The 27,124-nt window shown below is 46.9% G+C and overlaps 1 protein-coding gene across 5 annotated transcripts in view; it reads right to left on the bottom strand.

Annotated features, from left to right (window-relative positions):
- Positions 1-27,124, bottom strand: part of LOC143943334 (matrix metalloproteinase-18-like) — a 1,003,345-nt gene that overhangs the window by 752,024 nt on the left and 224,197 nt on the right. For all 5 annotated transcript variants that reach the window (XM_077465046.1, XM_077465042.1, XM_077465045.1 and 2 more), the window contains one exon: positions 7,660-7,810. In XM_077465046.1, the coding sequence (XP_077321172.1) occupies positions 7,660-7,810 (151 nt within the window). The remainder of the gene's footprint in view (positions 1-7,659; positions 7,811-27,124) is intronic.

Below are 27,124 nucleotides of genomic sequence, written 5' to 3'. Positions count from 1 at the left end.
CTCGGAAGTAGCCGTTGGGGCGGTATTATCCCAGAGACAGGGGCCTAAATCACTTTTGTACCCAGTGGCCTTTTTCTCCCGCAAACTCTCAGAAGCTGAGCGGAACTATGACGTCGGAGACCAGGAATTACTGGCAATCAAGGCGGCGTTGGAGGAATGGCGCTACCTCCTTGAAGGTGCTTCCCACCCGATCCTGGTTTATACGGACCACAAGAACCTGGAGTATCTTAAATCTGCCAAACGACTGAAGCCAAGACAGGCCCGGTGGGCACTTTTCTTTTCCAGGTTCGTGTTCCATATCACGTACAGGCCCGGGTCGAAGAACGTGAAGCCTGATGCTCTTTCCCAGATGTACAATGAGCCAATGTTATCTCCTACGCCAGACACCATTCTTCCCCCAGGAAACTTTCTCCTGCTCCATGAAGATCTCTTGTCCCGAATTAAACAGGCCTCCAGTGATCCGGCTCTATCTTCTGACACCTCTTTAACCTCCAAGGACGGTCTTCTCTGGCACCAGGGTAGAATCTTTGTCCCCCAGGAGTTACGTACTGCGGTCCTCAGCTCCTGCCATGACCACCCATTGGCCGGTCACTTTGGAGCATTCAAAACCTTAGACTTACTTCAACGCACGTTTTGGTGGCCCCAGATGAAGAAACACTGCAGGGAATATGTAGAAGCGTGTACCACCTGCATTAGGAATAAGGGGAGTAAGTCGAAGGTTTGGGGCTTGCTGAGACCATTACCCATCCCGGATAGGCCGTGGAAAATGATATCCATGGATTTTATCGTGGAACTGCCCCCCTCTGAAGACTTTTCCTCGATCCTGGTGGTAGTGGACAGATTTACTAAAATGGCTCACTTCTTACCCATGAAGGGGACTCCATCGGCCACAGAGATGGCCAGGACTTTTATTAAAGAAGTAGTAAGGCTCCACGGCATTCCTGCTGACATCACCTCTGACAGGGGTGTTCAATTCACGTCCAGGTTTTGGAAGGCTCTCTGTGGGGCCCTGAAAATCGAGCTTCGCCTATCTTCAGCCTACCACCCTCAAACTAACGGCCAGACCGAGAGAACCAACCAAACGCTGGAGCAGTATCTGCGTTGCTTCTCTTCCTTCTCCCAGGACGATTGGGTATCGCTTCTACCTTTAGCGGAATTCGCATATAATAATTCCGTCCATTCGGCCACCAAACAGTCCCCCTTCTTTGCAAACTTCGGTTTCCACCCACTTTTTCTGCCCAGTAATCTTCCTGAGTGTTCGGTACCGGCGGTCCAGGAGGACCTTAACTTCTTCAGGAATAATAACAGGATTCTTCAAGAAACGCTGGCTAAAACCCAGGAACACTATAAGGAAGTCTTCGATAGGAAGAGAAGGGGCGAACTTAACCTCCAGGTCGGGGACCAGGTCTGGCTGTCTACGTTAAACTTGAAGTTGGCCTGCCCTTCCAGGAAGCTGGGCCCGAAGTTTGTGGGTCCATTCCCCATTCTGAGGAAACTAAATGAAGTAGCCTTTGAGCTGAAACTCCCGGGGTCATTCCGGATCCACCCGGTTTTTCATGTTTCATTACTCAAGCCCGCGGTTCCGGACCCCTTTGCCGACCGGAGTACCAACCCCCCAGAACCCGTGATGATTGATGGGGAATTGGAATTTGAGGTTGAAGCTATCTTGGACTGCAGGAGGAGACGTAACCAGACCCAGTTTCTGGTTAAATGGAGGGGATATGGCCCTGAGGAGAATTCATGGGAACCGGAGTCCAACCTGCATGCCGAAAGACTAATCCATGCCTTCAAAAGAACTCACCCGGATAAGATGGCACAGTTGGGCATCCGGAGGTTGCCCCTTGGGGGGGGGCAATGTCACGGTCGTTCCACCACCCCGGTCACCCAAGTAAGACTTACCCGCAGGTTCCCGGTACGAGGGGATCGTCGGTGCCTTCGGACGCGGGTTGGCGCTAACGAACGCACGCGAGTGCACATAGTCCCCAACAGGCGCACGCGGGTGCGCGTTGACACGAGCGGGCGCACGCGGGTGCGCGACGAGCCGAACGGGCGTACGCGGGTACGCGGGGTCACGAACGGGAGCACGGTCACCCGCGGGGATACGTAGACGTACCGTGCGACCGTTCTTGGCGCCCAGTTGCCTACTTAAGGGACCTGCTCCTGCTCCTCTGTGCTGTCCCGTCTGCAGCTTTCCCGTGACTCCTGTTATCTGTTCCTGTGTGTGTGTTCCTGACTCTGTACCCGGCCTGTTCCTGGACTTTGCCTGTTTGCCGCCTGCCTCCGACCCTTTTGCCTGATTGACCACGCTTCTGCCTTCCGCCTTGTACCTCTGCTGCCCGATTGTTGCCGACCCAGCTCGTCCCTGACTACTTCTGCCAGTCTGCCTACGGACCTGCTCTGACTACTACTTCCGCAGCTCTTGCCTGTTCACCTGTGCCAGCCGTCCAGCAGTTCCTGTCCAGCATCCTGCGCTGGTTGCACCCTCTGCTCCGGTCCACCATCTGCTCCGGTCTTTTCTACCAGCTGACCAGTCTGGCACTTGTGCCCTCCGGACTCCTGAATCCCTGTTCCCATCTCCAGGGGCTCTCGAGCCGGGGCTTACGAGGCGCCGCTCCCTGCACGCTTGGGCTCTCCAACCAGGTACGTGACACCGACTCACAATTACAAACTCCGTAACTCGACAGGCTCTTTGGTTTCACACCCAAATGACATAATTAAAATCTTTGTAGAATACTATGAAAAGCTATATGCTGCTCCTTATCCTACCAAGGATCCTTCCTCCCAATCTTGGTTCTCGAACCTCTCACTGCCTTCCTTATCACCCCAACAGATAGAGATGTTAAACGCCCCATGCTCAGAGCTAGAGATCTCGACGCTTATCAAATCACTTAAAACCTCTACTGCACCAGGCCCAGACGGATACTCAGCCTCCTACTACAAGAAATTCGCACACAGCTTATCACCCAAACTGACCTCTCTTTATAACCATATATTAAAAGGTAATGACTTCCCTGCAGAAATGTTATTAGCCAACATGTCCCTTATCCCCAAACCCCACAAGGACCACACTCTCCCCCAAAACTTTCGCCCTATCTCAGTGATAAATAATGATTTGAAAATCTTCGGTAAGTTGTTAGCCAATAGGTTGGCCACTGTTATATCTTCCCTAATCTCACCAGATCAAACCGGGTTTATCCCAAGCCGACAAATTACTGACAATATTCGCTTGGTCACCAACATAATTCAGGACGCCAATCTCAACTCTAACCAAACACTCTTGCTTAGCCTTGACGTTCACAAGGCGTTTGATAGCGTCAGCTGGTCCTACTTAGACCACCTATTACCCAAATTCGGTATCTCAGGCGAATTTTTACACAGCTTCCACGCCTTATATAGAGAACCCCAAACCAGAATAAAATTACCAGGTAATAACTCCCAATTTTTTCCACTACAGAGAGGCACAAGGCAGGGATGTCCTTTATCCCCCCTCCTCTTTGCTCTTGCAATAGAGCCCCTAGCCCGTGCCATTAAAGAAAACACTAACATTCAAGGTTATCACAAAGGCCCAGACGAATTCAAAATAAGCCTATATGCTGACGATGTACTTCTATTTATAACTAACCCCCTAATTGCGCTCCCCAACTTAATTACTTTGTTAGACTCTTTTTATACTATTTCAGGGTTAGGAGTCAATTTAGCCAAATGCTCAGCTATGCCCATTAATATCCCTAATGACTTAGCCTTATCATTACAACGCCACTTCCCCTTTGCTTGGTGCACCCAAACTTTTCGCTACCTAGGCATACAACTTACCCCTGAATTTAAAACTTTGTTCCACGCAAATTATCACCCTGTAGTTTTAAATATTAGATCGCTCCTACTTACTTGGGATAAATATCATATCTCATTCCTTGGCAGGGTCACGGCCATAAAGATGGCTATATTACCAAAATTACTTTTTTTCTTTAGATCCCTACCTATTTATATCACAAAAATCTACATAGACTCCATTCAAAGAGATATTAACAAATTTATTTGGCACCATAAAAAGCCCAGATTCCATAAATCCTTGCTATACAGACCTCTTCCCATGGGAGGTCTAGGCCTCCCAAATCTTTGGCTTTACTATTTATCTGCCAGACTGGCCCAATCAGCTCAATGGCATAGTCCTCCAGCCAATATTCCTTGGCTCAAATTCGAAAGCCACTCCATCTACCCCTTTCTACCCTCGGGATAACTATGGTCGAATTCAATCAAACCCAGTTGTTTCACCTCTCGCAATACAATCGTATATCAATCTATGTATTTATGGTCACTTTATAGAAAGAAATTCCATCTAGCCTCCTCTATCTCGCCTTTACTCTCATACCTATGGGATCCCGCGTTTCCCCAAGCGTTCCACGACTCCTCACAGTTTTTTCTATGGCACAAGGCTAACATAACCACATTCCAAAGCTTTAAGACAGGAACCCACTTTAAGTCTTTTTCTCAATTACAAACGCAATACAAACTTCCCCCCACACAACTACATAATTACACATTAAACAATTTTTCCAGCGTAGAGGCTCCTTGGACATGCGCCTGCAAAGCACCTGTTTTGAACGTATATGCTCTCATTCCCCTAGAGATAGAGGTATCATCTCTATCATTTATCGCTCACTTATGGAGACCACGATAGATGATAAAACCAAACCAATGCTCAAATGGGAAACGGATATAGGCTTATCATTCGATCCGACAGAATGGCAGAAAATGCTGACCAACATGTTTAAAAGTACAAGATCATACTCAATACGGGAGACCGCTGTCAAACTACATACGAGATGGTACATGACCCCTGCAAAAATCCATTCGATATATCCTGCAGTTTCCCCACTTTGCTTTCGTGGCTGCAATGAAACAGGCACACTATCACATATCTTTTGGAGCTGTAGTCACCTTACCCCAATATGGCAGAAGTCCTCTGCTGTAGTTTCCACTATAGTAGGCTGTCCTATTACCTTTACGATGCAAATCTGCCTATGTTTTTCTTCCATCCCTAATATACCAACACACTGTAGAAAGCTTATTTACACACTTTTTGTAGCGATCCATTGGGTCATTGCTTTTAACTGGCGTTCTCCATCTCTCCCTTGGGCTCAGGTCATAGCAAGAATGGAAACTATTAAATTATCTGAACGCATCCACCATATTTTATTTGATACTATGCAGATATTTGAGGATAAATGGAAACACTGGAACACATCACTACTATAATTCATGGGACACTCCCATTAGGACCCTGTATGTCTTCCAAACTTCCACCCCTTAGCATTTGCTTTGCCTTTTACCCCCTTAGGTCAATTTCTGTACTTACTAATCCTTTGTATCCCACCCTGTATATGAATATCTTGTCTCGCTCTATATGCCAAATCTGATCTGACGCTACTGTTGTACTCTTTTTATATTCATTGAATAAAAACTTTTTGTAAACAAAAAAAAAAAATGCACTGATCAATGTAAAAATGTCACTAGCAGGGAAGAGGTTAACACTAGGGGGCGATAAAAGGGTTAAGTGTGTTTCTTGGGTTTGTTCTAACTGTAGGGGGATGGGCTACCAGTGACATGACAGAGATCACTGTTCCCGATCACTGGGAACAGTAGATCTCTGACATGTAGCACTAGGCAGAACAAGGAAATGCCTTGTTTACATTTGCCTGTGTATAAGGCAATCACGGGTCGTCGACAGAGTTCAAGTTCACCCCCAACCCGCGGACAAGCTACCATATCGTGCAGCTGTAGCAGGTGCAAGTCGCCCGCCCGCAAAGGCACCTGTGCAAGCCGCAGTGGTTAAATGTAACCACATTGCTACACCTAGAGGTGTCTCTCTTCTGTTGTATACTCTATAGCTCCCTTGTGGAGGCTGCCACTTGTGGACATTTTATGATTACACAAACTATCACATTGCTATAATCTTTTTTATGGACAATAAACTGAAAGACCAGTGAATAAATGGTTGTGGAAAAAATCATCTGAGTTTCAATTATTTCTTATGTGAAAATTCACTTTGATATACAAGTGCTTTATCTGACCCTGGTGTGCTCACCCCTGTCTGCTGGGTACACTCACCCCTACCAAGTGCTATTTAAGACTCCTATGGACCCCGAGGCGCTGCGCAATCGCTGGGGTCTGCTGTATGCCCACTGCAGGATATGGGAATTGGTGGGACGCAGGCTGGGACGACCCGCTATGCACTCGCACACCCCCCTTTGGCACAATCCGGGATTACCGGAACTGTTGTCGATACCAGACTGTGGCCTGTGGTTATCTAAGGGCGTGGCGTACCTCTCAGATGTTTACAGTAATCAGGTTCTTAAATCTTTCCAACAGCTTAAAGATGAATTCCATATCCCCAACCATATGTTCTTCAGGTTTCTCCAGCTCCGGCATGCCCTTCAGACCCAGTTTCGCGATCATCCCCCGAGTTTGGACCGCACGGCATTTTAGTTACCCTGCTGGGGCAGGACCCCTCCAAACTAATTTCCCTCTTTTACAATGATCTTCTCCGCCCTGTGGCAGCCGCCTCTGCATACAGGTTGAGAGATAGATGGGTCGGGGACGTGGGACACTTGGAAGATGAGGAGTGGGAGGATGCTCTGACTACATGCAAAAAGGTGTCTACCAAACTCTCTGACCGCCTGACCCAAATGTACATTGTTCATAGGGCCTACATCACCCCATCCCGCCTGGCTCGGTTTACTCCGTTACAAGACCCTAGTTGTCCCAGATGCAATGGCTCGCCCGGTACCTTTTTCCACATGCTGTGGACTTGCCCGGTAATACATGATTACTGGTCTCATATTGTTAAATTTATACATGATGAGATGGGATCCCCCTTGACCATGTGCCCCAAACAGTGCTTACTGGGGATATTCCCAGATCCAGACTTTGACAAGCCCCATATCACTTTCCTACAGGAGGTATTATTTCTTGCCAGGTTGTTGGTGGCAAGGAAATGGATGAGAGGGACACCCCCGAGTGTGCAGGAATGGATAGCTACCGTCAATGGTGTCCTTCCTTATAAGAAGGAAATATATGCACATAGGGGCTGCCCTGCTAAGTATGGGAAGATATGGGATATATGGTTACGTAACGCAGCCACTTGTAATGACATAGAGGTCGATCCTTGATCCCCAATATAGTTGTCCTCTGGAGGATCCGGCCGCCTTGGTCTCCCCCCTTACCCTATCTCCCCCAAGACTGTCCGTACTGTTGCTCTGTACCCCCTGTGCTGCTCTGTTTCAGTGCTTTGCTTTACCCCCTATCCACTGGACTGTGTTATTTGTTATTACATTGCACCCTCTTCATTAGTTTGGCTCATGCTACCAGCTGTTCCCACTCGGAATGATGATTTATTTTTTTGATGTAACTCCGTTTTATTTACGTACTGTATGTATTATGTACTTTGTGCCTGTAGTTTTTTTCTTTTTGTTTTTCCTCAACCCAATAAACATCTTGTTTGTAAAAAAAAAAAAAAAAAAAACAAGTGCTTTGGCTTACAAGCATGTTTCCTGAACGAATTATGCTGGCAAGGTATTACTGTACTTTAGCTTGAAATTTGACTAATGGAGCTATGCAATAGCACTTTAATTTTGAAAGCCATGAAGTCTGTTACCTTACCTGTTACTTTCAGTCCATTTTGTCTCTGAAACCATTCCAGACCACTAATAAACTCTTCAGGAACCTGATGTTCTGAAATAAATGGTGTTTCAGGAACAGCATAGTCAGTGAAGTTTTCGTCAGGAAGATATCCAAAGTCTATCAGATATTCCTGGTGGAAAGAAATGTGCAGACAAGTCAAATAAGTAAAAACCAGGTTCAAAACAATATAAATATGTACAGCTGCATTGTTTTACATCTTTTATAGATAGCTTAGCAAGACTGTAAACTTTTTTTGTATGTAGTGCTAGCCCCCTGAAGGCCATTAGTTTGTCCCAGTTTCTCTTCCCAACTTTGTGTAGAAGCAGCCAGGCACACTGTTGCCTTATGAGGAGTTTATGTCTAATCTCCATTAGCAACTGTAAATATACAGTATATATACTGTGACATTGGAGGATGTTTAACTCCGTGGTAGATGCCTTTTTAGTAAGTTCCCAGCGAACAGGAAGTTTAGTTTAAGGGCATGGTAGCCCACTTTTATTAAAAGGAACAAAATAAAGTTCATACATGCACTTGGCTGCGCACACAGGGGTTCTTCTCCCAAAAACAATACATGAAAAATGCCAAGCCACCTGCCTCTCTTCAGCAGTACCATAGTTGCCAACTGTCCCGAATTTTCCAGAACATTCCCGGGATTAGCACATTTGTCCCGATTTAATTTTGTCCCAGGAAATGTCCCGGGAAATTCGGTTTGTCCCGCTTTTCGCCGCCGCCGGTGGCCATTTTAAAAAAGACCAGGAGCTGGTCTTCAATAGAGCTCAGATGCTGCGGCGCCACAGTTCAAAGTCATTCCACATGACTGGAGGACAAAAGATGTGGGGGCCAGTCTGTGCAGTATGTGGGGGCCAGTCTGGAGATGTGGGGGCCAGTCTGTGGATGTCAGGGGGCCAGTCTGTGGATGTCGGGGGGGGCAGTCTGTGGATGTCGGGGGGCAGTCTGTGGATGTCGGGGGGCAGTCTGTGGATGTCAGGGGGGGCAGTCTGTGGATGTCAGGGGGGGCAGTCTGTGGATATTTGGGGGGCCAGTCTGTGGATGTCAGGGGGACCAGTCTGTGGATGTCAGGGGGGCCAGTCTGGATGTCAGAGGGGCACCATATGTAAGGAGGGGCTCCGCTGATGGACAGAGATGTGAGGAAGGTACCTCTGATGGGGCACCTGATGTAAGGACAGACTCCGCTTGGGACACCTGATGGAATCTGGTGGCAGGCAACGTGGCTAGTGACGCGCTCATGGCTCCCACTGATTCAGCATTATGGTGAGTTGAATGATTTCATTTCATATTACAATGTAATAATAGAAATAATGCGCTTCAATCATCCTGATACCATAACAATCATGGCACCGGGATGATTGAAGCGCTAACACCAGGTATTTGGAGTATCTTTATCTGCGGATTATCAAACTCTGGAAAACACATATTGCTATTGTGGTGTAGGATCGGGGGGCTGCTGTCCCTCCTTTCCCTCTTTCCCTCCTTTCCCTCTCCCCCCTCCTTTCCCTCTCCATCCCGCATTCATCCCAGACTCTAACCACACCCATTTGAGCCACGCCCCCATGTAAGCTACGCCCACCATTTTCTGTAAACCACGACCATTTTCACCTTTTCTATGCCACACCTAGAACCGCATACCCCGCCCCCTAATTATAACACTACTCTGCCTACTGCCAAAAAATTTTTTTATTACAATATTGGCAACAATGCAGTACTGCCACCTAGGCTTTACACTTCAGCCCTCTTGGTCATATAACAGGGTTCCCGTGCAACTACTGTAACTTTTTTCAGCTTTCTTGCTGCTCAGGCCTTCCACTTCAGGCTCTCATCTGTCTCCTTAGATGCACACAGCTTCAACACACACAGCATCTATCTAGAAAGCAGCCCCTCACTGCTCTGATCCTCAGACTTGGGTCTCTGGCTTTCACTAGTGCACACCTGCACACCTGCACTCTCTGGACTCCTGGAGACCTCCTGTCTCTCTGGGTGGAGCTCAGAACCCTAATCCTAACTCTGCTATAAGCCCAAGACCCACCTGCTCAATCAACCAGCCAGACTCCTGGCTGTTCCAAAAACCCAATCCCAGGATTGGAGATTCCATCCCACCCATAACGCTATGGAATCTCCGGGCTCCAGGTCCCAAAGTGGTTTTTACAAACTTTGGAGGAAACTGATAAAACAGATTCCTCCACATTAAATACCCCTGGAGCCCCTCAACCTGCATATTTGAGAACCCTGGGCGACAATTACTGGAACAGGGAACTGTACTGTCACAATACATATATATAGATTATATATATATATGTTTGGAGCCCTATGGCTGATACGGATATGGATAACATTCAGAGTTAACATAAAACTTACCACATGAAATGGACCTAAAAGTGTGCCTTGGTCTAATGTACGGTATACCAAAATAAGGGGGCATACCTTAGATAAGAAATGAGGAATGAAATAAAATATGAAATTAGATGAAATGAGTAATCTGTAAGTAGTATGAATACTTTGAGAAATGCCCTAAAAAGAGGATGGGAGGGTGGGTATTGCGCACAGGAAACCGACAAAGACCACAGGTGAACATGCTGGTTAAATACCCCCCGGGCTCCTCCCATAAATTCAGGCCACCATACTGGCCTTCTTATTTATGGTTGGAGCCCTATGGCCGATATGGATATGGATAACATTCAGAGTTAACATAAAACTTACGACATGAAATGGACCTGAAACTGTGCCTTGGTCTAATGTATGGTATACCAAAATAAGGGGGCAAAAACATTGAGATAGGGGATAGTTCTTTATTAATTGAGTTTGATCATTGAGTGAGTTTAGTAAATGCCTAAGCCATTTCCACTTGCGGATTGGGGATGTACCGGGCGAAGCAGGCAGACTCCTGCCACCTGCCTAGCCCTTTATTGATATGGTCTGGGACCCCATGATGGGATGCTGCTGAGGCTACCCCAATGCGGAAGGAGTGACCGAAGTACTGGCTAGGGTTCAGGTGAAAGTTGCGGAGAAGTCCCCTCATGTGTTTCATGAACTGACTGGTACTCAAGGGCTTGACGGGAAAGGAAAAAGGGGACTAAAGTCTGACTGTTCGGGCAGTAATGTCAACAGTTGGTTGAGTGTGGCAAATGGACACTCGCTATTATCGGTTCTGTAAAGGTGGATGTCTATCCCGAAGCCTACTTGCTGGGTTTTTAGAAACTGATAGGTAAAGGACGAAGTGATCTTTGTAGTGGACTAAGTGGTGTTCTACGTAGCACTTGGCATGCTGGATAGCTGCAGGTGAACTTTCCAGGTCGCAAGAACCTGTAGTAGGCCAAATACCTGGCTGCTTGTAGGATCATACTGGGGGGGGGGGGGAGACCAAATGGAGAGGTAGTCAGGATGGTCGGCATACCCCTAAGGATGTCCCCGTTTGGGTAAGCATTTGGCGCTGACCACCGGTTGGAGTTTCTGGATGTCACGTAGCATAGCTCGAATTGCGTGGGACGTGAATAAGGAAGGTTTGCGAGGTCCCGTAAGGACAAGAAATGTTGGATGCCGGTTAGGTATAGCCGAACAGTGTTGTGGGATAGGGTCAGCTGGGTATGACAGTATGAGATAAAGGCCAGTATCTTACATAGTTAGTAAGGTTGAATAAAGACACAAGTCCATCCAGTTCAACCTGAGTGAGTGTCTACAATTGTCCCTATCCCTGTACATTGCACACTCACATCAGTCCCTGCCCTCAAGGAGCCCACAAGCCAAGGTCCCCATTCATATACTAGGGCCAATTTTGAACAGAAGCCAATTAACCTACCTGCATGTCTTTGGAGTGTGGGAGGAAACCGGAGTACCCAGAGGAAACCCACGCAGGCACAGGGAGAACATGCAAACTCCAGGCAGGTAGTTTTGTGGTTGGGATTCGAACCACCAACGCTTCTTACTGCTAAGTGAGCGTGCTAACCACTACACCACAGTGCTGCCCTCAAATCTGCTTGTTGTTTGAAGTTTCCTACGAGTGGTGTGTCAGGAATCTGTTGAAGGCCTTCCAGGTTGTCTGGTAGGCTTTAAAGGTGTTGCGAGAGAGTGAGACATTGATGAGCTGGGTCGCTGTTTGCAGATGTTGTGCTAATCAAGGGTTAGCTGAGATCGAGCAAGGATAGTAGCACAAAGGAGCATTCTCAAAACAGACTTAAGCTGCTTCTTGGTACACCCCTGTGTATGGGCGAAGTGTTGCAGAACTGACCTGATGGGGTCAGCTTGTCAAGGGGGAGGCTGGCCTGCATGGAGTTGTTAATACAAAAGAGGTTAATGTAGAGCTTGGGTCCGGATTGTTGAGTTTTGGAGACCGTAAGCTGAAGGACGTAATTTTTTTAGTTTTTTTTATAAACGAGTCAGGTGGTGTCTGTATAGTACCTGGCTGCCAGTACCATTAAAGATGAATTCGCTAGGCCGTAGAAAACCATAAAGGGCCAGGCAGATGGTTGCTTGGATGACTAGACTGGGGAACATGCAAGGATATTTTACATTTCACTAAAGATGGCAGTTGTGATGGGCAAGCATTTGCCGTTGGCTATTGGCTGATGTTTCTGGATGCCAGATAGAGGGGATCTTACTGTATGGGCCGTAAACAGAGACGGCTCACCGGGGTCCTGTAAGGATAGAAATGCTGGACGCTGGCTAGGTATTGCCTGATACTGTTACGAGAAGAAGCCAGCTGCGTGTGGCAACTCGAAATCTGGTGTAGGACAGAAGCTGAACTCAACTGTCCTAAGGGAGAAATGACAGACAGGAAACGGCGAGTGGTTCGTATGAAAATGCCACTGGAAACAAGTGGCCAATTCAGTACCGCTGAAAATGATGTGTGGCTGTTTGAGTGCCACTGAGAATGTGCTTGCAACGATTGCAAGAAGTTATGCTAAGTTGCGTGCCTTGCCACGATTGCAAGTGTTGTGCTTAAATGTGTGTTTCAATGATTGCAAGGGAGTTAATGTCACTGGAGATGTGTTCATAGTGGCTGTGAGAAGTTCATATTACTGCATGTGCTTGCGAAGACTGAAGAAGTTATGCCAGGATGCGTACTTGCAACGATTGCAAGAAATTATGCTAGGATACATAGTTAGCTAGGTCGAAAAAGACAAAAGTCCACCCAGTCCAGCCACAATAAATCAACAACTAAACAAACAAAATATCGCACAATCCAACACACCCAATTCCACACCCACAGCTGATCCAGAGGAAGGCAAAAAACCCCAGCAGAGCATGCTCCAATTTGCCACAGCAGGGGAAAAAATTCCTTCCTGATCCCCCAAGAGGCAATCGGATTCCTACCTGGATCAACTTACCTATAATATTAGTACTCCGTTATATTATGTACATTAGGAAAGTATCCGGGCCTTACCTAAAGCAATGTACTGAGCTAGCCAGAACTGCGTGTCAGCAATGATAGAAAATAAGTTTGTGCCTGGGATTTTGCTTGTGACAATTGCAACAGCTTATGCTTGGATGTGTGCTTGCAACTATTGCAAGAAGTCTATGCTTGGATGCGTGCTTGCAACGGTTGCAAGAAGTTATGCAGAATGTCAAAATGTCCTTCCATTTTGTTATTATGACACTTCTTACCTGTCCGGTGGGCTGCCAATAGTGTAACTAAGGAGGGGCTTCACAAAGTATCACACATTATTTAGGCATTCAGCTCTCAATCAAGTGGAGAGCGTTACCTGTCCTAAACACCCCCCCTCATTTTTTAGCAAGGGCCCATCAGATGGGGGGGTTATGACTCTCATAAGGGGACCTTATACTTTAGGCTTTAAATACTCATTTCAAAAAATGTTATACTAATTTTGACCAAAAATGTGGGTGTCTAATCTGCATGCAATGTTGATTTGTCAAATTCCTTTTTTTTTTCTTGTGTCATTACTCAGTGTCCTTCAACGCCACAGGAATGGCAGACTGTGGCCTCCCACTTTGCCAGTTTTATTAAAGTTGTGCCTTTTTCACCAACAGTGCAAACCCAAGTTCAGAGCGAGATGAGGGGACAGTCTCTTCTTCAGATAATCTTATTATGTTGTGGGTCTGCTACACACACACACCTTCTTTTTGTTAACTAATGTGTAGTGCATTACTACAAATTTACACCTCACTGTGGGTGCTTTTTACTAAAGGCACATCCACTATGCACTACAAGTGCACTGCAAAAGTACACCTGAAACTGCACTTGGAGTGTAAAGTGGAGTTGCCTTTAGTAAATTGCACTCCTTCTCAGCACAAACTCAAATTTCACTACAAATACATTTTAAGCCCAATGAAAAAGGAAGCCACACATTGTTGAGAATACAACTTTTTAATACAAGCACATTCATATGTGCGTTTAGTAAAGGTTTTTACAACAAACCAAGATATTTTGGGTATCCAAAACCGAGTTTAATCAGATTTATTTTTTACTTGTTTTTTTTGTGTAAACAGGCATGTATCAAACTGTAAAATACAGAACACAGGAACTTACAAACTTCAACTTGGAAAAGTGAAGACAATATCAGACATGAGTATGTACAAACTGGGCTGATATAGCCTTCATCACATGGGGTGTCACCCCTGAAAAATACAAATTTGGAAGATGCACACAGTGTGTCAACATGTGCTAACTCCCATCATGGGGGATCAATGTACATGCTTTGGGGCTGCAACCCCTTCATCTCAGACACTTTACACAAAGCACGTACATTGATCCCCCATGATGGGAGATTTTTACACACTCTGTGCATCTTCCAAATTTGGAATTATGCAAAATACAACATTTTTATTTTAAAAAGCAAAAAGAAAACCCTATCTAGTTTTTTCGTTTTCACACTCTCCCCAAAACATCAATGATGTTCTTCATTTTATTTTTAACATCATTGATGTTTTGTTGTACAATTTCCAAATCCCTATTGCACCCCATTATCTCCCCGATCAAGATCTGGGCACTTTCACTGGTAAAACGGGAATCTTCCTCCACATCACCTAGAAAAAAAAAAACACACCATGTAATCCAAATATGGTGATATACATTGATGAGCTTACTGGAAGCTGTGTTCTCCGACACTCACATGTTGTGGTGACAATTTGGCCAACCTCCACAATCTCTCCTTCCTCCTCCTCCTCCTGCTCCTCTGTTTCTTCTTTTGGAAGTTGCCCTTCTTTGGGAGGGGTGTGGTCCCTGGTGTCCTCATGGTCCCTGGTGTCCTCATACTTGCCGAGTCTTCTCTCCCCTATGAGAATGTAAACAAAGATTAATTAGCACACAGAGGGCAGAAATAGGAATATGAAACATTGCTTGGAAGTGTTGTACAATTGTGTTTTTGGGCCGAGTTACAAGGTGAGAACATTATTGGGGCCACTTTGGTAAGCTGGAATACTTCCCTGCAGAACGATGTTTCATACGAACGAACGAAACCATGACCTTGAAAGTGGCCATTTTAAAATGCACAACATGAAATCAAAGCACATGGAGCATGTATGCAAGCAAGAATAATCATATGAACACACGACAACTACTTACTTTTTTTAAGAACACGCTTGATCCTTAGGTACTGCTCGTGCTCCCTCAGTTTCAGGTCTGACCAGCGTTTTCTCAGTTGATCCTTGGATCGGCGTACCCCAAAATTCTTCAGAAGACTCTTCACAACTTTCTTCATGATCTTGGCCTTTCTGATATTTGGGTTTGGGTAAGGTCCATACTTCCCATCATAGTCGGTCCTGTTCAATATGTCGACCATCTCCAACATCTCTCCAAAAGACATATTTGAGGCCTTAAATCTTGTCTTCCTGAATCGGGACATTTCAGGCTCCGGGCTTTCCTCACCCTCCTCCTCTATAGTGGAACTATTATTGCGCACCTGCGTTCTCTCCGCCATGTGCTCTCCCCACTGCACGGGAAGCAAAGGGGCGGGGAATAGTCTGGAAAGACTTCAGGGGCGGGTGGAGTTTTACGCATGCGCACTGTATATAAAACGCCACACATGTGTATCGTCCGTATGATCTAGGAGAGTGTGAGTCACGGACGCGGCGAACGTGGAAACGAAGGTAACATTTGTAACTTTGTGCTTCACTAGACTAGACTGCTTGTATCTAGACCGCTGTTGGGACAAGATTAGGACGGATTTTAATTGCATTATTAGTATTTGAGGGTTTGTCTTGTGTTGTGTCTTGCAGACAAAATGGACCCATTCAACAATGCCAACTTCATGGGGCTATTCCTCGAGCTCTACATGGAGATGCCCTGCCTGTGGCAGTTCCACAACAAGTTTTATAATGACAGATCAAAGAGCAACGCAGCACTGGAGAAACTGCTTGCTTTGGTGCAGATCAGGGTCCCCAGGGCAGACATGACATATCTGAATCGCAAAATTGTGGCCATGAAGCTTACATATTTCAGGGAGAGAAACAAGCACCTGGAGTCCTTGAGAGCAGGAGATCCAGATGCTGTTTATTACCCCAGGATGGTGCACTTTGACAGGCTGCATTTTCTGGTAGACCAGGGGGTACCCAGGCCACCACTCAGGCCACCACTCTCCAGACTTCCTCCAAGGCATCCTTCACCACCAGCTGAGGCTTCTGATGTCCAACCTGGACCTTCCAGGCAGCACCATGTGGTGGGGCCCAGCTTGAGACAGGTATTGCATTGTTGAACATATTTCTTGTGTTACATTTAATGATGTTAACTAGATGTTCTTATTGATCAGTAAGTTGAGATTTCTCCAAGTGGTTTACATCTCAATAGACAGTAGTGCCCAAAAATGATTGGGACGGGAAAGAAAAATGCTGGTGTCAGAATGATAGTCTGTTCTATTTGGTAACATTCAATTAGCAAAAGCCAGGAGCACAAAATGGTGTGATTGATGATCAAAAAACTAAAACTATGTCCCCTTTTCATACACAGGAAGACCTCAGTCGGGGGGAGGCTGTGGCAAGTGGCAGCCAGGAGGTCCACCAACGCCCTCCTTCTCCTCCTGCCCCAGCTACAGGAGCCCAGCCACAGCCTGGAAGGATGCCTGGTGGGAAGTCACAAAGGAAGACCAGAGAGTGATGGCCTGGGTTGAGTCTGGTGTGCCAGAAGATGCAGCCTCTTCAAGATCACCATCCTGGGGACAGAAATGGCATCTGAATTTCCTGCTCTCTAGGACTTCAGGAGCAGACTTCTCTCCCTGAGATATCTACTCCTCAGGCCACCAATTTTTTTAGATCTCATTTAGTCATGTCTGCCCTGGGGGCCAAAGGCTGCACCAAAGTTAAGAAGTTTCTCCAGTGCTGCGTTCCTAGTTTTATTTTCGAGCAAACAAAATAAATTTTATTTTTGTTTGATGAAATACTTGTGTAATGTGTTTTCCTTCCAAAAGTACAGTTTATTTGTGAGCAGGCAGGTACATTTCCAAAATACAAAGTGAAATAAAGAACAAGGGGTACCAACACTAAACAACCTCCTGTAGATTAAAAAAGAAAAAGAAAATATAAAAAATAGAATAATGTTGTTGTTGTAAGTTTACACCCCCCCCAAAAATAAAAAATAAAATCAAACATTGTGTAGATGTGACGCCAACTAAAATTGTATTGCTGAAATGGTTAAAAAAAGAGTAATGAAATCCATTCGGGAGAAGTGTGTGTGACTATGAGCATCAAAAGAAGTTGGTTCCTGCAGCATTGTAAAGAACAAGAGAATGCGCTTGATGAATGATTTTTTTAACATTGCAGCTTGACGAATGTGCTATATCGCTTACGAGCAGTAGTTTTACCTGAACGAGCGCTTCCGTGTCGGAATTTGAATGCGAGCATACGTGGCACTTGGTCCGATGAAAATGCTCTACACATGATCGGATTAGGTCCGACCGGCCCAGTTGGTTGGGAAACATTTCCAACATGTTGGAAAATTGGGTTGGACGGAGATTCGGACGGAATCAGTCCGATGCATACCACACACAGTCGGATTATCTGACGACACGGTCCGATAAGACGCATTCTGACAGATTCTCCGACCGTGTGTACAAGGCTTTAGTCTTGAGCACAGGAAACCGACAAAGACCACAGGTGAGTGGGCTGGTTAAATACCACCCGGGCTCCTCCCATAAATTCAGGCCATCATACTGGCCTTCTTATATATATAATTTTTTGTGGTATGAGATATGGGGGGGGGGGGGGTTATTTACTAAAGGCAAATCCACTTTGCAGTGAAAGTGCACTTGGAAGTAAAGTCGCTGCAGATCCAAGGGGGACATGCAAGGAAAATAAAAAACAGCATTTTAGCTTGCACAGGATTGGATGATAAAATCAGCAGAGCTTCCCCTCATTTCAGATCTGCCCCTTAAATTTAGAGCGACTGCACTTCCAAGTGCACTTTCAGTGCACTTTCTAGTGCACTTGCTAGTGCAAAGTGGATTTGCCTTTCGTAAATAACCCCCATTGTTTTGTTTTTAGTAATGGTACGGGAACATGGCCAGGCTTTAGTATAAGAACTTAAAGCGGAGGTCCACCCTAAAATGGACCTCCGCTCATCGGAATCCCCCCCCCCCCTCCGGCGCCACAATCGGCACCTTTCAGGGGGGAGGGGGGTGCAGTTACCTGGATAATCCAGGTAACTGCACCCACTTCCGGGCTAGCGCTCTGCGGAACGAGCGTAGGTTACACCCCCGTTCCGCAAGCGCCCGCCCCCTTCAGCAAGTGCCCCGCTGCCTGCTGGGAAACACACAGCTCCCAGAGGCAGCGGGGACCGTCCGGATTGCGCCGCGCGGCTCGCGCATGCGCAGTAGGGAACCGGGAAATGAAGCCGAAAGGCTCCATTTCCTGATTCCCATACCCAAGATGGCGGCGGGACCCGGCAGCCGAGTGAGCGATCGGCTTCGGGTGCCGACATCGCGGGCGCGCTGGACAGGTAAGTGTCACTATTTAAAAGTCAGCAGCTGCAGTATTTGTAGCTGCTGGCTTTTAAAAAAAAAAAAAAAAAAACGCGGAGTCCCGGTGGACTCCCGCTTTAATTGATTTACCAGTTCCTTTTGAAGTGCAAGAATGCTAGATGTGTGAAACACTAAAGGATAAAGGGCCCTCAAGGTGCTGCCTCCAGGGGCGTACCAAGAGGTCGGCTAGACTGGCGCCCGCCAGGAGCAAAGGCCAAGGCGGGGCACATAATGGCAGTGTTCTACTGCTCTTCTAACTTGTTCTCACACACAGCCCGCTTTCACATAACCTCACACGCTTCAGATGCAGATGCATGTCTCCTGCCCTTGCAGCCTGTCTCTCACACACACACAAACACACACAGCAGAACAAAGCTGTCTCCCTCCTGTCCTCCTTCTCATTCAGCTCTGTACACACACAAAAGGAGGGGGAGCAGGAACATGCGCTGACTTCAGGTCCATACAAACCTTTCCATGCTTTATAGATAGACAGGAAGGAGGGGGAGAGAGTGGCTGGGATTGAGAAGGAGGAAACTAAAATGATGTACAGTCTGTACATACAGTGCAGCCTGGGATAGAACTACAGGTCCCAGCATGTTGTGCACCTCCATTGCAACCTGTGATAGAACTAGAAGTTTCAGCATGCCTTGATCCTCTATTGCAGCCTGTGATAGATCTAAAAGTCCCACTATGCTCTGCACAATCATTGCAGCCTGTGAAAGGACTAGAAGCCCCAGCATGTCTTGCTCCTCTATTGCAGCCTGTGATGGAACTACAGGTCCCAGCATGAATGCTCTGCACTTTCATTGTAGTATAGGTTACAGGGTGGCTGGGCTAGAACTACAAGTCCCAGCATGCTTTGCACATCTCTTGCAGCCTATAATAGAATCACAAGTCCCAGCATGCTCTGCACCTCTCTTGCAGTCTATCATAGAACCACAAGTCCTAGCATGCTCTGCACCTCTCTTGCAGCCTGTGATAGAACTACATGTCCCAGCATGCTCTGCACCTCTGTTGCAGCCTGTGATAGAACTACAAGTGTCAGCATGCTCTGCACTTTCATTTCAGCCTATGATAGAACTAAAAGTCCCACTATGCTCTGCAGGAGCATTACAGCCTGTGATAGGGCTACAATAGGGTTGCCACCTTTTCTGCAAGCCAATCCCGAACATTCTTGTACCCATAAAATATGCTTACAATGCCGATCCACATAAGTTAGTCTCTCACAGCATGTATAAACCTCAGAACAATAATTAAAAAATAAAACTCTTCCACTACATATGATTTGTGGACTGAATGCAAAAAACGGATTCCTCTATCCACACAAATTAGGTGGATGGAGGAATTTCCTCCCTCCTTAGGGGGAGGGGGCCAGAGGATCTGGCCATTTCTGATTAGTTCTCTGTGTGGCAAATCAACAGATCACCTGACTCTATGGAGAAGCAGAGATCCTGCTGAGGGGGGGGAGTGTTTATCCTGCCCAGGACAGTTAGCCACAGTTCAGTGTGAATAAATATGTCCAGGTTTCATGCAGTCTGAAACCTGGACACATGGTCAAAAACCCCGGAAAGGTGGCAACCCTAGGCTACAAGTCCCAGCATGCTTTACAGTGGTGGGGCAGAAGACCAGGGGGTACAGAGATGAGACAGATGTGCAGGAGGTACAGTGTTGGTGAAGAAAAGCAGGGGGTGTAAAGCAGTGTAGCAGATGTGAAAGGAGGTGTATTGGTAGTGCAGATGAGAAAGTGGGTTACATTGGTCGAGCAGATGGGTTCAGTGTTAAGACAGATGAGAAGGTGATTCAGTAGTGAGACAGAAGAGCATTGGGATATGGCAGTGGAGCAGATGTGCAGGAAGGTAAAGTGGTGGGGCAGATGAGAAAAGGGGTACATTGATGGGGGAGATGAGCAGGGGGTTACCCTGGTGGGGCAGAAGAGCAAGGGGGTACAGTGGTGGGGCAGATGTGCAGGAGGTACAGTGGTGGAAGGGATTAGAGGGGGGGTTTAGCAGTGGTACAGAAAAGCAGGGGTTACAGAGGTGGGGCAGAGGAGCAAGGAGGTACATCGGTGGAACACATGAGCAGGGGGTTACAGTGGTGGGGCAGATGAGCAGGGGGGACAGTGATCTGAAGTGTGAAGGTGCATGAATTGGGGCTGATCCAAGGCATGAGCGTGCAGGATGTTAATTTCTCACTACTAAAGCAGTTTACATCATTTACTTTTAGTGATTGAGAATGTGAAGTTGACATTTTTTTTTTATATAAAATCGGCACTCTCAATTTCTTTGAAAACAGTTTACAGCACACTGTGCTCACAACGTTGTCTACCCCTGTATTAAACATTTATTATTATTATTATTATTATTATTATTATTATACAGGATTTATATAGCACCAATAGTTTACGCAGCAGTTTAGAAAATAAAAGGGAGGCAATACAGTTATAATACAATAACATACAAGAGGATTAGGAGGTAGCTGCTCAGAAGCGCTTACAATCTAAAAGCATTCCACTTTTTATTTAATTTGGGTAATTAATATATATATATTTTTTTTTACAGTTTTTTTTCTCTTTTTTACCGACAGCCTATTCTGGATTGTTTGGCAACCGTGGTAATAATACTCATACCCTGTCAGGAGAATATGAACAGGTGATGTTTCAATAACAGTGGCAGGTTTTCCAGTGCTGCTGATTGTATAGAACACAGGACATTACCAGGAACCTAGTGGTTTAAATAGAACATTCATTCTAGATTGACATCTACATGTGCTGGGGAAGCCCACAAAATCACATGCTTTCCTAACACACAGGGAAATGCACTTGAGTGGGGGTGCCGCTAATTGTCAATGGCAAACACCATGCATCTGCAAACACACATCCTAAACTGAATGGTGCTGCAGCAGAATGCTGTTCTATGCAGCATGTTTTTAGAAAAGAGCCGGGGACTTCTTTTCCATGTTTTTCACATGTAGAGGAGTGCATTAAAATGAATGGACTGTACTATGTGCGAGAGCATGCAGAGACACACCCACACAAGCAATAGTGCCAGCTAGGGATGAAGTGGGTGTTCGAGTCGAACGCATGTGCCAATACAGGAGCGGAAACAAAGGCAGCGAAACCAGAACTTTATGGGCCGTTTGCGCCATATTCGAGTGCTGCTCCCGGCCCACAATGCACTGCGGCATCGCAGTGCATTGCTGGATGATGATTGGTCAAGCATGCACTATGACCCATATGCTTGGCCAATCACAGCGCCGGCAGTGAGGAGAGCCATAATTGGCCACAGGCAGGATGTCAGGGCTGGCTTAGCCCTTCCTCCTCTGGGCTGGCCGCTCAGCTGTCGGCTAATTGCCAGCTCTCTCCTCTTTCCACAGTTACCAGCTGTTCCCGATGATACTCGTCTGACCTGCCTATTTAAAGCCTTCAAGCTCACTTTTTCCTTTGCTTTGCGTTGGTCACATCACAAGGAACCATCTCCTGCTGTTTGTTTCAAGACTGGCTTGCTGACATCCCTCCTGGCTTCTTATCCTGCTTGCAGTTGCTCTCCTTGGATCCCTGACTTCTGGCCTGGCTGATTACCCGATCTGGCTACTGGACTCTGGCTATGCTTGACTACGCTTTTTTCTATTTACCTTTTTATTTTTATTAATAAACAGGTGTGATATGATTGTACTTCTGTCTCAGTCTGTTTCATGGTTTCTGACAGTATGCAAAGGCCATGAATTCAGAAGATACAGTCAATCCACTTGTTGGAAATATTTTTTCCAGATTGGATGAGCAAGATTACTGCATGTATCAGTTTGCCTTGGCGTTACAAACGCTCCTGAATCGCACGGCTCACCTGGAATCCCCCACGGTGGCTGCTCTGGTACAACTGGTACAGTCGCAGGCCGTCCCTGCTGCTGCGCCAGTCTCTGTGCAGGCACACGCCTTGAGTATTACCTCTATAAGAGGCATGTCTGGTTCTGCTCCGCTTCCCCAGCGATTTGGGGCGATCCAGTTCAATGCAGAGGGTTTCTCAATCAGGTTGAGATATACGTCGAAATGCTGCCCCAGGCGTTTCCCACGGACAGAAGCAAAGTAGGTTTCGTGATATCTTTGCTTTCTGAGAGAGCCTTGGCCTGGGCTAACCCTCTTTGGGAGACGCAAAAACCTGTTGTCTTGAGTTACTCTCAGTTTATGGCCTCCTTTAAAAGGGTTTTTGACATTCCCGCACGCTCCGCTTCTGCTGCCAAGTGCCTCACGTCCATCAGAGTACGAGAACTGTTGCAGACTACGGCATTGAATTCCGTACTCTGGCAGCAGAGGTTGCTTGGAACAATGAGGCCCTCGTGGCTGCTTTTTCTCATGGTCTCTCGGATTCCATCAAGGATGAGATAGCAGCCCGAGATATACCCACTGAGCTGGAGAGCTTGATCTCGTTTGCCATCCTCAATGACTCCAGACTCAGAAAAACGTTCTCTTAAGGAGCGCTTGCCACCGAGCTTTGTAGTCCCACCCATGCCTCCCTCACCTCCCATGCCTCCTGGTACAGAGTTGGTCAGTGAAGAAGAACCCATGCACATGGGCTTCACGTGTCTCTCTGCGGATGAGAGAGTCTTTAGGAGGAGGGAGAGATTATGCCTTTATTGTGGCCAGGCAGGTCACTTTTTGAAGTCTTGTCCTACCCATCCAGGGAACGTCCGAACCTTGAGGCCCTGTCATGGACAGACCTTAAGTGGCTTTGTTTCGTCCCCAGTTATCCAGAAGGATAAGCCCCTGGTTTTGGTCACCCTTTCTTGGGCTGAGTCGTCCATCGAGATACAGGCTCTAATCGACTCTGGGGCTGCAGGCCTGTTCATTGATGCTGCATTTGTTTCACAGCAATCAATTCCGCTGCAGCTGCGTGACACTCCACTTGCCTTTGAGGCTCTTTCTGGCAGACCTTTACAGCCTGCCCATGTGACTTATGAGACGGTTCCGTTGTCCATGGCCATAGGGGCTCTTCACCATGAGATAATAAAATTCCAAGTTATTTCCTCACCCAGATTTCCGCTGGTTATTGGTTATCCTTGGTTACAGAGGCACAACCCCTCTTTTGATTGGCTCCGTGCTGAGGTTCTCTCCTGGTCACCACAATGCAGTGAGACATGCTTCCTGAAGGTATCCAAGGTCCTGTGCACCCCTTCACTCCCCTCCCTGCCGGAGGAGTACCGTGATTTTGGCGATGTCTTTGATAGAGGTCAAGCCGGTAGTTTGCCTCCACACCGGTCTTATGATTGCGCAATTGACCTTCAACCTGGTGCCATACCTCCTCGTGGCCGGGTTTACCCTGTGTTGGTCTTGGAGGATAAGGCCATGGAGGAGTATGTTGCTGACGCACTTTCTTGAGGTTTCATCCGCAAGTCCTCGTCTCCTGCTGGTGCGGGTTCCTTCTTTGTGAAAAAGAAGAGCGGTGAACTGAGACCTTGTATAGATTATAGGGGTCTCAATCGTGTCACGATTAAGAATGCCTACCCGATTCCATTGATTACAGAGTTATTTGACCGCCTCAAGGGAGCAACGGTTTTCACAAAGCTTGACTTGAGAGGGGCATACAATCACGTGTGCATTAAGGAGGGCGACGAGTGGAAAACTGCGTTTAATACCAGAACAGGCCATTATGAATACCTGGTAATGTCTTTTGGCCCTTGTAACGCCCCGGCAGTCTTCCAGGAATTTATTAACGATGGCCTCTGAGATTTGTTGCAATTGTGTGTGGTGGTTTATCTCAATGATATCCTCATATTTTCCAAGTCCCTGGAGAGCCACCACACAGATGTCTGTCGTGTACTTCAGAAACTAAGAGAGAACAATCTCTATTGTAAACTGGAGAAGTGCGAGTTCCATCGTGAACAGGTTACATTCCTGGGCTATGTCATTTCCACTGCTGGTTTTTCGATGGACCCAGAGAAATTGTCGGCAGTCCTACAGTGGCCTTGGCCCCTGGGTTTATGTCCTCTGCAGCGTTTCCTGGGCTTTGCCAACTACTATCGGAAATGTATTCGTAACTTCTCGTCTCTGGTCAAGCCTCTGACTGAAATGACCAGAAAGGATGGTAACCCACAGAGTTGGTCTCCGGTGTCCATTAAGGCCTTTGAGACTCTCAAGGCTGCCTTTGTTTCTTCTCCTGTGTTGGCACATCCTGATCCTATGTTGCCTTTTATCCTAGAAGTTGATGCTTCTGAGACTGGAGTTGGCGCCCTTCTGTCTCAACGTCCTAACTCTGAGAGCGCTATACATCTGTGTGGCTACTTTTCCAAGAAATTGTCACCTGCTGAGTGCAATTATGAGATTGGTGACAGAGAGCTGTTGGCGATCATTTTAGCCCTGAAAGAATGGAGACATCTCCTTGAAGGTACCACTGTGCCCGTTCTTATTCTAAGCCCTTGTAACACGATCGGAGATTCCGACGGAATGTGTCCGATCGGAGCATTTTGTCGGATATTCTGACTGTGTGTGGTCTGCATCGGACTGTTTCCGTCGGAATATCCGTCTGACCAAATTTTCCAACTTGCCGGAAATATTTTCCAACAAAATGCTCCGATCGGACATACTCCGATCATGTGTAGAAAATTCAGATCGGAAAAAAATCCCACGCATGCTCAGATCAAATTCCTACATCAAAGCTATTGGCTACTAGCCTGAACATAGTCCCATCGTAACGAAATTACATCATCACGTTCCAAACTATCAGATTTTCCGACAACTTTGTCTGACCGTGTGTATGCAACAGTTTCGGAATCTCCGACCGTGTGTACAAGGGCTTACTGACCATAAGAATCTTACATTCTTGTTTGAGGCTAAGCTACTATCTCCCAGAGGGGCGCCATGGTCTCTTTTCTTGTTGAGCTTTAATTACATTGTCTCATTCTTACCCGGTACTAAGAATGTAAGGGCTGGTGCCTTGTCACGACAATTTTCCTCCACTTCCAAGTCGGAGTCGGTTCCGGTTCCTGATTCCTCCTGATCGTATCTTGGCTACGGTTCGCACCAGTCTTACTTCTCCTTTGGGTTACAAAATCTTTGCTGCTCAGGTCCATGCTCCTCCTGATAAACCTTGGGACCACTGCTTTTTCCCAGAGAGTCTTCGTACTGCAGTGCTCCAGACTTACCATTCTCCCAAGGCAGCTGGCCATCCTGGGAAGAATCGACTCATTTGGGCCATCTCCCAACAATTCTGGTGGCCTAGTCTAGGGGCTGATGTTACTGCCTTCCTAGCTGCCTGTCCCATGTGTGCTCAGAGTAAGACTCCACAACACCTTCCAGTGGGCCTCCAACAACCCATACCCAATGGAGAGAGGCCCTGGACTCACCTGTCTATGGATTTCATTGTGGAATTGCCCAACTCCCAAGGCAACACTGTTATCCTTATGGTGGTTGACCGGTTCTCAAAGATGTGTCATTGTATTCCACTTAAGAAGTTGCCCAGCTCTAAGGAACTGGCTTCCATTTTTGCTTGGGAGATCTTTCTCTTACATGGGCTACCCAAGGTGATTGTCTCAGATAGGGGTAGTCAGTTTGTTTCCCGGCTCTGGCGAGCCTTTTGTGCACAGTTGAGAATCCAGCTTGCGTTCTCTTCTGCGTATCACGTGCAGTCTAATGGGGCCGCAGAACGAGCCAATCAGTCCTTGGAGCAATTCCTACGTTGCTATATTTCTGACCATCATAACAACTGGTCTGACCTATTACCTTGGGCAGAGTTTGCTCATAACAGTGTCTTAAATTCTTCCTCCTGATTGTCTCCATTTATGGCGAATTATAGTTTCCAACCTTCCATGTTGCCTGGCTTGTTTGTTCCACAGAGTATTCCTGCATTAGAGGAGCATCTCCGTGGTCTTCGTTCCACTTGGGTACAAGTCCAGGAGGCTTTGCATCATGCTAATGATAGGTACAGACTCCATGCTGACCGCAGACGCCTGCCTGCACCTTCCTACCAGGTTGGGGTCATCTAGCAACCTCTGGCTTCGTGTTCCCTCACTGAAGTTTGCACCTCGGTTTATTGGGCCTTTCCCTATCCTTCGCAGGATTAACCCAGCGTTGGACCTTCCTCCTACTATGCGCATCTCAAATGTGTTTCATGTCTCCTTATTGAAACCGTTGATCTGTAACCGATTTACCACCTCAGTGCCACGTCCTCACCCTATTCAGGTTGAGAACAATGAGGAGTAGGAGGTAAAATCCATTGTTGACTCCCGTAGGTTCCGTGGGCGCATACAGTACCTGGTGCATTGGAAGGGGTACGGTCCGGAGGGATGCTCCTGGGTTTCATTCTCTGATGTACATGCCCCTGTCCTCCTCAGCAAGTTCCATAGACGGTTTTCCCTCAAGCCCGGTGGCCTTCTGAGGGAGAGGGGTCGTGGGGGGGTACTGTCAAGGCTGGCTTAGCCCTTCCTCCTCTGGGCTGGCCGCTCAGCTGTCGGCTAATTGCCAGCTCTCTTCTCTTTCCACAGTTACCAGCTGTTCCCCATGATGCTCGTCTGACCTGCCTATTTAAAGCCTGCCAGCT

This window comes from Lithobates pipiens, unplaced genomic scaffold, assembly GCF_037356315.1.
Source record: "Lithobates pipiens isolate NorthernLeopardFrog02 unplaced genomic scaffold, aLitPip1_a1.2 Scaffold_30, whole genome shotgun sequence".
In the NCBI taxonomy this organism is placed as follows: domain Eukaryota; kingdom Metazoa; phylum Chordata; class Amphibia; order Anura; family Ranidae; genus Lithobates; species Lithobates pipiens.
The sequence above is the reverse complement of the archived record's forward strand: the minus strand, read 5'-3'. Positions and strand labels throughout refer to the sequence as shown.